At 38.8% G+C, this 12,727-nt stretch overlaps 1 protein-coding gene across 1 annotated transcript; it reads right to left on the bottom strand.

The window, feature by feature from the left end:
- Positions 1-1,439: 1,439 nt before the first annotated feature.
- On the bottom strand, positions 1,440-7,379 carry LOC132931552 (uncharacterized). Its single transcript, XM_060997436.1, has 2 exons — positions 7,308-7,379; positions 1,440-2,237 (listed from the first exon to the last, which is right to left on the bottom strand). Exons 1-2 carry the CDS (start codon positions 7,377-7,379, stop codon positions 1,440-1,442), a joined length of 870 nt encoding a protein of 289 aa, XP_060853419.1.
- Between the last annotated feature and the right edge of the window lie 5,348 nt (positions 7,380-12,727).

Raw genomic sequence — 12,727 nt, 5'->3', positions numbered from 1 at the left:
GAAAAAAACTACGCTGTGCGTGTTTATGTGTGTGTGTGTGTGTTTAATGCAAACATAAGTGTAATACAAATAAACGTGATGCGCATGTGGTACACGGTCCGGTGTACGACGACGAACCGTCGGGACCACCATGTACCACTTGATTTTCACGGCTACAGTGGACGTGAACGTTATGTGGTACACGGTAGTTCCGACGGATCGTCGCCGTACACCGTACCGTGTACCACATAAAGCGGTCTCGTTGGAAAAAAAACTTTCCTGAAAAAACGGACCGTCGCCGCAACCGACAGCGGACTCGAATATTATTATTATTATTATTATTAGTGGACGTGAACGTCAAGTGGTACACGGTAGTTCCGACGGATCGTCGCCGTACACCGTACCGTGTACCACATAAAGCGGTCTCGTTGGAAAAAAAAACTTTCCTGAAAAAACGGACCGTCGCCGGAGACCGGTGCGAAATATTATTACTTCCCTCTCCTCTCCTCTCCTCTATATATGTATATTATATACATGGACAGAGGACGCCGTCACCCCGACCCGGGAGAGACTCAGTTCTCGACCTAACTACTGGACAGAGTCTGTCGCGCGCGCGAGCCCGCACGAGTATTTATACCGATATCGGCATCCCCACCACTTTTAAAAATCAATGAATTAAAATTTTAGGAATCACGTGTAATATATTAAAATCGATAAATCGATAACATTCCGTCGAAACCACCGTGTACTACATAACGTTCACGGCTACTGTGGACGTGAATATCAACCGGTACACCGGTTAATAACGTCGTAATTCGAATCACGTACGTGTGTGTGTGTCGAACCGTTTGTATATAAAGCAGTCGCGTTCGACGATCCCGCATCAGTGTTTGTTGCGAGTGTTTCTAGAGAACATGTACGCACACACATATATATATGATCCTCGTTCATCAGTCTGTCGAACGTTGTTTGTTACCATGATACGCACGCTCGTGTTTCATGATCACAGAATGTATATTCGTAAAAATTCGCGCACCTCGATACCGTCTTTTGACGGTATATCGAGTGTTGCGCGGATTACGTTCCGCAGAAGTGACTGGACGTGTGTACGTTTGACTTAGTGCGCAGATGGCATGGTTCCAGAGACCCAAGACTGCCTTCGGGCACGTGGGTCCCGTGTTACGGGTGTATCGCTATTAGCTGCCCGTCTCACGTGCCACAACGATGGTCTTACAATACACACGTTCAGATCCGAATCCGATCATGTTCGGTGGCTGCGATGTCGTTGAATGACATACGTTTCTGTTATGAAATCGTGTTACACATGGTGTACTATACAATTGTGCGACGACTGATGCTCACGCAAGGCGATAAAATTACACTAGATGTAAAACACGGATTCCTGTATTCTATATAGAAATTGGTCACAATCGCGAGTGTTTGGTGAAAAAAATTATATATTATACATAAGACATTGCGGCTGTATCTATTATGGCTGTAAAACTAGGTAATTCGATTAAACTCATCAAGAACATTTTATCGAAATTATAATACATTTGATCGTGTATTCGGTTTTCGAAACGCTTTATGAGTTTTTCGTATTCTGAATACGATATGGACTTGGTAAAATTACCATGTTGTTTTATTTGATCGCATAGGAACTGAGCTCGTTCCCGCGCCGTTTCGAACTTACACACCGTGACCAACATGTTGTTTTTGTTATAATTTGTAATTAAATCGGATATCAATTGTTTTGTACACGGGTTGTGTTTCCAATGACTCAATATACGGCTACGGACTATGCAATCTATCATAAAACTTATAATATTAGTATCCACGTACGATAGATAATTACCACGTACCGGTATGCCGTGACTTTCCAACACTAGATATAAAACGCATATATTGATCAATTTCGATGTATAGTTACATACGCGATTCGGTTTAAACAGTAAACTTTCTTTAAATTTTTGCAATATATAATACATCTGGTTGAGGTCGGTTTCGCCCGTCATTTGTTTTACGTACAACCGTTCGTCTTCGTTACGTATTTGTGAATAGAAATGATATCCGTTTACGGGTTGTTCGTACGTGTTTACCAGTAATCCGGTATTTGGATCGGTTTCGTAATGCCTGATCGTGTTGAACGAGATCGTTTCATGCGATATGTCTACAAATATATCGTCTACGTCCAATTGACTTTGGAAATTTCCGAATTCTTGTAACGTCGACTTAGAATTCTTCGTTGCACCACAACACTAACGCCAAAAACAGAATCGGATGGTAGCAGTACGTATACTGCCGAACGGCCGATTGGTCGGCGAATTCCAAATCTTGAATCGTGTACCGCACGCGATCGCCGTTTAAAGTGTTTAAACAACGGTTTCAACTCTTTGAAACACTTGTAGTCTTGAAAATTAAATTTGTTTTTAATTTTACATCGCACACATTGTGATCGCATTAAAAAGAACCGTCATCTATATATTATATACGGCTTTAGTATGTAAAAGAAGTTTTTTATAAAAAACATAATATTTTCTACCGATTTGGGTACGGCTGCAGCGATATAACACGTTTGTTTTTAAAATATTTGTACGTCGTCAACGTTGACGTCATACAATTACGAAACCATAATGTTAGTCATAACAATAACTATATACGCGTAGTACGACGTAAAAAACAGCATGTACACCGTACGGTTACCGGCGACAGTGGCTCGTACAATCAAGAGCGCAAAAAGTCAGACATTGGTGACCACCTAAAGGCTAAGTCCTAAAGTGTACAGTCGATTCTGAAAATTAAGAAACGTTAAATCGCTAAATCGCCCATTTTTAAACCGAACGCTATATGAGCGTAACGTTCATGCTCGACCGTCAACTATAAGCCACTGATTTCGCGATTTTTTCGTAAAACCGATTATTATATTGTAGAGTACAATGTATACTGTCTATTCTGAATTTCGAGTAATGAAATTCGCATGAATGCTCAATTTGAATCGTACTACGCTATATACACATAAGGGGCATGCGCAAACATCATCTATGAACACTTCTGCGATTTCGTGTTTTTACGTTTCACGATAACCGACTGTTCATGGTGTTTAGTGTATACTCAATACTGTCTACTCTGTTACTCGAGTAACGTAAAATCGCATAAATGCACTATTTGAACCATACCTACTACGTTATACACGCAACGGCGTAACGCGCATGCATGAACGTTAAACTATATTATGAACACAAATTATTTTGTGGCTTAACGTTTCACGGAAACTGACTGTTGACGGTGTAAAATTGTACCGTCAACTATGAAAATCGAGAAACGTAAAATCGCCCTTTTTAAAAATTGTACGTTATACGTGCATGCTCGACCGTCAACTATAAACACTACTGAATACTGATTTCGCGATTTTAACGTAAAAACGACCGGTGCAACGTAAAGTGGACCGTCAACTCTGAGAATCGAGAAACGTAAAATCCCGAAATCACCCGCCGTACTACGCTGCACGCGAAACTTGCATGCGCGAACGGCAACTATGAATACTGCTAATCTTGTGATTTTACGTTTTATGAAAACCTACTGCAGTTGACGGTGTAATGTACTAATGTGTAAATGTTTTCGGTATCGTTAGTCGTTACCATTCAACGACGACAATGATAATTTTATTTTGTGAGAAGAGGTTGAATTCACCAACCTTTAGAAAAAAGTTTATATTCAAAACTTTGGGAAAATGTCGACAATTGACTGTTAATACGTTTACACGGTTTATATGCTCTAGTCGTATATCCCGATATTCAAAAAAAAAAATGTTCATTTTTGATACAGTATCGGTGTAAATAGTAAGAGTTAAATAACTTTAAAACGACATATCCTTATTTAAAACGTATAGTCAGTATATGTTTTGCAATCAATCGGAGTAGAGTACATCATCGAAAATCGTTGAATATTAGACTATTGCAGCGGTTACGTTACGCCAGCACTTTAGATCACGAAAACATAATAACTGCTGCAGGTACAAGAGCGATGGATGTCCTTAACGTATACGACGAGAGCAGCGTAGAATCGTTACAGGTTCAATTTAACATGCTCAACTTAAATAATACAGATTCACAAATACAGTTGGCCCCGTCCGGACAGTTAAGGATAACACATGATTGGGTAAGTGACACTACCGAAACACCTATGGAGATTGATGAACCTAATGAAACTACCGAAACACCTATGGACGTTGATGAAGATCAAATACAGCGGTATAGTTTAAAGATCATGATACGTGTTACTTATATACCTACACGCCGACGCGCTGCTCGAATAATTCGTCGTACAAAACGTCACTTTCAACGTTAATGCTAATCTACTGTACATACAACTATTAATATCAAACAAAACGAATAAAACTTATACTTTATTTTTTTGAATTTTTTGTATTCTAGTTTTATAAATATATATTATTCTTATTATTTTTTTTTTATTCAAACTGATTTCTATATTGTGCCATTTTTATTAAAATACAAAAGTTTATACACCTATAATAATTTTTTTTTTGTGTTTTCCAATTCCGTCATACGTCGTTTACATCGATAGTATCAATGATTATGTGGTATAACGTACTTTGCCAAGGAATCAATCTCAGAATATTCCACTGTAACCTGAAGTATTGTGTTTACGCTTTTGCGTATCGCTGGCCTAATGGTAGCCAAATGTACGACGATGTCTCGTAGAATATAATCATTAGACGGTACGCGTGTTTGTAGTCACGGCGTCCGCGCGTTACGGCGCTGATCAAGGTAGAACGTGGTTATGAACTATGGGATTGTATAATACATTTTTACTTTACCGTGTCTCTTCTACACACACCGCGTACTGTCGCAAAATACTCCTATAACAATAATAATATTGTCATCACACTTCTTGTCGTTTGAGATGTATCGACATATTATTAATACATCATCATGTAGTTTATATTATTTATGTACATATAATCGTCGACGGTTACACATTGAATTGCGATATCATTATTTTGTACAAAAATTTAGATACAAAATCATATTAGGTTTTTGATGTTTACACATATACCCATAAAGTCATAATTAAATTAAAAGTAAAATAAATAACCTACACAAAACATTCGACCATAATCACCTGCACTACATATCCTACCCACTGTGTTGGTGATGTGATATTAGTATAGGTAATAGCTTTAGTGTTTGTTTACATATGTTTGTAGTTTGTATTTAATTTACAAATCGCCGCTTCTGTGTGAAGGAGTTTCAATTTTTTCGATAAGTAGTCATTAAAACAATTTGAACTACATATATGATAAAATAATATTATTCCAACAAAGTCTTGTTTTGTAACGAAAAAATCATTCGTTGGTCGCACTTTTATAGATTTTTCTAAATTTACATACTACTCAATCGGCTGAATATGAATGTGGCATAATATACTTTGACTCGATGTCAGATATGTGTCTATATTGTAATATTACGGTAGGCAAACACGAAACTTCGGTTTGGGTGTACTGTGTTTCGTGCTGCCGGTGGTCGACTTTTATGTGTATACCTGATAAAGACCTTGTTTCAAACAATAGTGCTAACAAATATTTACGTGTATGGTTTGTGTCAATTAAAAGAGAGTTGTGAAAAAAAATCTTGACTTTTTAGCAGTGCATAAATGTATGTGTATAATATGACTATATGAGTATATTTTTTTTGTTTACAACAAATCAGTTACAGTTTGTATGTCATTCAACGACGTCACAGCCACCGAACGTAATCGGATACGGGCCGGAGACGCACGCGTTGTAAGACCATCATAGTGGCACGCGAGACGGGCAGCTAATAGCGATACACCCGTAACGCGGGACCCTTGACCGGGGCGCGGTCCGTCGAGTGACAGACGCACGCCGACCGATCGTCGGGTCTCCGGAACCATGCCATCTGCGCACTAAGTCAAACGTACGCGCGTCCCGCCACTTCTGTGGAACGCAACCCGCGCACTTTACACATATTCGGCGTCGTAGACGTCACAAGCAAGACTTGGATGTCGTGGAACGCCGAGGTGCGCGAGTTCTTACGAATATACAACTGTAATGATTGCTGAAGAAAAATACACAACTAAATCAAACAAATACAGAATTTGCATAAACTAAAAAAATCACGATTAATGTTAACTTGTATAAAATAAGAACGTGATGTGCACGCATGAAAAGTTCCGGGTATAATGAATCTGTCCTTGCGTGTGGCATCCTTTTATAGACAATAAGACGATATGCGGAACACCGGTAGTTATTGTTATGACTAACATTATAGTTACGTCGTACTACGAGTATAACGAAAAGCGCTCTTGATTGTACGAGCCACTGTCGCCGGTAACCGTACGGTGTACATGCTGTTTTTTACGTCGTACTACGCGTAAATGTAAAATACTGTAATCGCTTGTGTTTGAACCGTACTACGCTGCACGCATATCACGCATGCGCGAACATACACTGCGAACACTTCTGATTTCGTTATTTTACGTTTCACGAACACCGACTGCTGCGGTGTATGTGTACCGTCAACAGTGAACCGCCAGTCATCGTCGACCATACACGTAAATATTTGTTAGCACTATTGTTTGAAACAAGGACTTTATCAGGTTATCATCGGGTAACATGCTCTATGTTGCCGCGCGACGCGCTCTTTATACCGCGTAACCCAGAGCGCACACCGATCGGTCGGTGGAAAAAACTTTTTCTAAAATTTACTATTACTATTATTTATCACACATTATTATTAATCACACAAGCGATTACAGTATTTTACATTTCTCGATTTTCTGAGTTGACTGTACACCGAACGTCGAGCACTGTTCGATCGCGCGTTCGCGTTGAATCCGACTAGAGTAGAGCCTCATTGACGCGGTGTTTAAACAACTATGAATACACATTTAAGTCTGACACTGGTGACCTCTTAAAGTGTACAGTCAACTCAGAAAATCGAGGAATGTAAAATACTGTAATCGCTTGTGTTTGAACCGTACTACGCTGCACGCATATCACGCATGTTCGAATGTACACTGCGAACACTTCTGATTTCGTTATTTTACGTTTCACGGACACCGACTGCTGCGGTGTATGTGTACCGTCAACAGTGAACCGCCAGTCATCGTCGACGTTTACAAATGATTTTTTTAGTGCGCTCTCCGAATATCCCACTTGTAAGAAAAAAATTTAGTGACCGCGTCGACATCATCGACGAGGTGTGTAAACTTCGACGAATACACATTGAAATTATATATCATTATTCTATTCAATAATATGGATACAATAATAATATGCAACGTACTGGGTGTGGACAACGCACCGGCGCCGGCGACGATGACAGTAACGACGACGATGGCTGCGGTGGCGTCCACATTATAAACGAATTTTCAACACTCGCGGTTTTTACACTCGCCATCAGACAAATTATTATAATTATTTTATACATTATTAAAAAAATATAACACGCCTCCTGTGTATAGGTTCACGGAAAAAAACGACTCGACGCTTCGCTCGATACGACTGTTGTGTTTGTTTGTTTATGATTTTTTTCGACTTTAATACTGATTTTTAAATTTGATATTTTATAAAAAAGCACGTACATTTAAGATAAACATCTTTTATCAATATTTCAATCCATTATTGACAAGAGTAATCTTTATGATACTAGTATGAAAAGTATGTTCTGGATCACCTCCCCCTTAAATTTACATGTAAATTCATACGACTTTTGTATAGGCAACACGCAGTACACAGCACCTCCTAAGCACCATATTATATAACTTGATGCATTCATATTTTGTGTATTTGTGAAAATATATTGCATGCATTTACTTATATAATTATATTACTTTCGTTCATATTTACTGTATATCACATATTAACATATTTACACGACGAGTGTCGATTCTATTTAATTTCTGTTCTGTGAATAAGAGCGCCAACTGATTTGTGTAAAGCGGGCTACGCACGGAGTGGTTTGATCGCGGTGGTTTGTTAGCGGCAGTCTTGTAAAAAACATTTAAAAACCGATTTTAAAACCACTTATGTATGCAAGCAAGCCGCGGAAGCGGTTTCTAATCACCGCGGATCATAATCCGAAAACGCGCGTTGTCAAACCGTTCCGTGTGCAGCCAGCTTAAAAATTGGTTGATGAGTTGCATAGGTCTGTTGGAGACTTTGACTTGTGAATACGTAGAATTAGATGAGAAACAGACTAATTTCAACGATGGTATAATAGTATGTAGTAATATAGTATATAAGTGTGTATAGATCAAGTGGCCTGCGCTTGTCTAAATCGATGCTCGGTACTTCAGATCTTATAAGAGCATCTCATAAATACTAAGATGAACGACCATAAAACAATAGTTGTATTAAATTGGAACGTTAACGGATTAAGAAATAAAACAGATGAATTAAACAAAATTCTAAGAGAGCACAACGTAGATGTTGCATCAATAACTGAAACTCATTTAAAGAATACCCACAATATTGATATACCCGATTACAAAATATATCGCGTAAATCGAGAGACAACATATTCCGTAGACGGTTTTGTCGACGAAATACATCGTGGTGTGGGTGGCGTAGCCTTACTAGTTCGCGAGAATATTATTTCGCAGACGCAAATACCTTTAGACGATCTTTGTTTAGAGTGTCTGGATGTCGTAGCGGTTTCGATTATCATTAATAATAAACCAACATTGATGGTAAGCGCTTATCGACCGCCCAAAAAAATGAATATCGATGACTTCGTTAAACTAATGGGTCGAAACGAATCAGTTATCATTGCCGGAGACCTAAACTCTAAACACCATAATTGGGGCTGTCGTGTCGACAACCCAAGTGGACGCAAACTTAATACTTGGATTGCCGAAAACCGTTACACAATACTTGGACCAAAAGATCCTACTCATATTCCTACGGATAGAAATAGACGACCAGATATCTTAGACGTTGTAGTGACAAAATCGTTTCCGTTTAGTAGAACCAAGCAAGAAACACTTGCAGGGCACAGTTCTGACCACAAGCCAGTAAAAATAACATTTTATTGGTAATTACAATTTACAATCACATGGGCATTTTACCTCAACATATATTATGTTCCTTAATTCAAAACAAACACGATGCTAGACGCATTTGACAAAACCAAAGAAAATCGGAAAAAAAAAAAAATTAGTTAAATTCATTAAAGACGTAAAAACGACATAACAGAACTTCTGGAAATAAATTGAATGACAAGATCTTGAATATAAAATATTATGTCAATATCTTGAACATTATTATTATTTTTTTTTTTTTTTTTTTGTGTATGTACTTGTGCATACACGATATATTAAGTAGTCAATAATATGGTTTTCAATTTTTTTTAGTTTTTTTTCTTTTTATAAATGTCGATAAAATTATTTTTGTTAATAACTATAATTAAGAGTACGTTCTACCCGTACGTGTTGTCTCTGTCATCACATTTTTTGATGTTAGCTTTGATACTAGAGTACATTTGTCTATTAGAAAATTTAATGCTAAGAATATTCTTTAGGAGATGTCATATGATTTTATTGATATTATCATTTTAAAGTGATTTATGAACGTTTAAATGTTGTAATATTTTACATAGCTACAACTCACTTTAAAATGATAATTATTAACGCGTAGTACGACGTAAAAAACAGCATGTACACCGTACGGTTACCGGCGACAGTGGCTCTATGTTGCCGCGCGACGCGCTCTTTATACCGCGTAACCCAGAGCGCACACCGATCGGTCGGTGGAAAAAACTTTTTCTAAAATTTACGATTACTATTATTATCACACATTATTATTAATCACACAAGCGATTACAGTATTTTACATTTCTCGATTTTCTGAGTTGACTGTACACCGAACGTCGAGCACTGTTCGATCGCGCGTTCGCGTTGAATCCGAGTAGAGTAGAGCCTCATTGACGCGGTGTTTAAACGACTATGAATACACATTTAAGTCTGACACTGGTGACCTCTTAAAGTGTACAGTCAACTCAGAAAATCGAGAAATGTAAAATACTGTAATCGCTTGTGTTTGAACCGTACTACGCTGCACGCATATCACGCATGCGCGAACGTACACTGCGAACACTATGATTTCGTTATTTTACGTTTCACGGACACCGACTGCTGCCGGTGTATGTGTACCGTCAACAGTGAACCGCCAGTCATCGTCGACGTTTACAAATGATTTTTTTAGTGCGCTTTCCGAATATCCCACTTACACACATATTCAGAGTGACGCCGTCACCCTAACCCGGGAGAGACTCAGTTCTCGACCAAACTACTGGACAGAGTCTGTCGCGCGCGCGAGCCCGTACGTGTATTTATACCGTGTATCCCCACTCTTATCGCGGTCGTATCGGAGTGTGGTTATTACGATTGCACATACACGTACACGGGTACATGCTAAAACGACGAACGAAACACGGTAAACCGACCATGTACCACTTGATTTCAACGTCCACTGTAGCCGTGAAACGCATGTGGTACATGGTCGTTTTACGGCAACCTGTATCGTTTTTTAGTATGCATTACTTGTTCCAATGTCCCAAAAGTCCCATATCATCCTTAGTAATTCAGTAGAAATTTAAATAGATATTTAAATCCATTTTTTTACATTTATAAGTATGGACATATTAATTGAATGGCATAACATTCAACTTTTTTTTACAAAAATTTTAAAATTATAAAAAAAAATGTATGTAATTAAGTTTTTTAAATTTTTTACGTAACTATTTTGTTATTTATAAATTATAAATTTATAAATAGAGCATATAACCAGTAACGCGATAATAATAGTAATTAATAATAATAGTAATAGTAAATTTTAGAAAAAGTTTTTTCCGCCGACCGGATCGGATCGCCGTGTTACGCGGTATAAAGAGCGCGTCGCGCGGCGACATAGAGCATGTAACCCGTTTTCGTACCGGGTACACGATATAAAACGCGCGTTACGTCGTAATATAGAACACGTAACCCGTAACGCGATAATAATAATAGTAAATTTTAGAACCGATCGACATGAATATGGGCCCGTATCATAAACCGCACGATGCCGGCAATATAAGCACGTAACTATAAAGTGATAGTAATAGTAATAATAAATAATAATATTAATAATTACGAACTACGGCGGCCGATAAAAGTATGGGTTACACGCTCAATATTGTCGCGTACCCCGCGTTTTATATCGTGTACCCGGTATAATGTTACGGGGTACTGTACCCGGTACGAAAACGGGTTACATGCTCTATGTTGCCGCGCGACGCGCTCTTTATACCGCGTAACCCAGAGCGCACACCGATCGGTCGGTGGAAAAAACTTTTTCTAAAATTTACTATTTCTATTATTTATCACACATTATTATTAATCACACAAGCGATTACAGTATTTTACATTTCTCGATTTTCTGAGTTGACTGTACACCGAACGTCGAGCACTGTTCGATCGCGCGTTCGCGTTAAATCCGAGTAGAGTAGAGCCTCATTGACGCGGTGTTTAAACGACTATGTTTAAACATTTAAGTCTGACACTGGTGATCTCTTAAAGTGTACAGTCAACTCAGAAAATCGAGAAATGTAAAATACTGTAATCGCTTGTGTTTGAACCGTACTACGCTGCACGCATATCACGCATGCGCGAACGTACACTGCGAACACTTCTGATTTCGTTATTTTACGTTTCATGAACACCGACTGCTGCGGTGTATGTGTACGTTAACAGTGAACCGCCAGTCATCGTCGACGTTTACAAATGATTTTTTTAGTGCGCTCTAATAAAACACAATCGTGTTGTATCCGTTTAATACAAATATATATGCGATGCAACATAACCTACGATCATGTATACGAAACACAAAATATACGATAAATGTATAATGAAAAAAACTACGCTGTGCGTGTTTATGTGTGTGTGTGTGTGTTTAATGCAAACATAAGTGAGTGTAATACAAATAAACGTGATGCGCATGTGGTACACGGTCCGGTGTACGACGACGAACCGTCGGGACCACCATGTACCACTTGATTTTCACGGCTACAGTGGACGTGAACGTTATGTGGTACACGGTAGTTCCGACGGATCGTCGCCGTACACCGTACCGTGTACCACATAAAGCGGTCTCGTTGGAAAAAAAACTTTCCTGAAAAAACGGACCGTCGCCGCAACCGACAGCGGACTCGAATATTATTATTATTATTATTATTAGTGGACGTGAACGTCAAGTGGTACACGGTAGTTCCGACGGATCGTCGCCGTACACCGTACCGTGTACCACATAAAGCGGTCTCGTTGGAAAAAAAAAACTTTCCTGAAAAAAACGGACCGTCGCCGGAGACCGGTGCGAAATATTATTACTTCCCTCTCCTCTCCTCTCCTCTATATATGTATATTATATACATGGACAGAGGACGCCGTCACCCCGACCCGGGAGAGACTCAGTTCTCGACCTAACTACTGGACAGAGTCTGTCGCGCGCGCGAGCCCGCACGAGTATTTATACCGATATCGGCATCCCCACCACTTTTAAAAATCAATGAATTAAAATTTTAGGAATCACGTGTAATATATTAAAATCGATAAATCGATAACATTCCGTCGAAACCACCGTGTACTACATAACGTTCACGGCTACTGTGGACGTGAATATCAACCGGTACACCGGTTAATAACGTCGTAATTCGAATCACGTACGTGTGTA

Source organism: Rhopalosiphum padi, unplaced genomic scaffold (genome assembly GCF_020882245.1).
Source record: "Rhopalosiphum padi isolate XX-2018 unplaced genomic scaffold, ASM2088224v1 scaffold25, whole genome shotgun sequence".
NCBI classification, from domain to species: Eukaryota; Metazoa; Arthropoda; class Insecta; order Hemiptera; family Aphididae; genus Rhopalosiphum; species Rhopalosiphum padi.
Note: the sequence above shows the minus strand (reverse complement) of the source record. Positions and strands in the feature narration are given on the sequence as shown.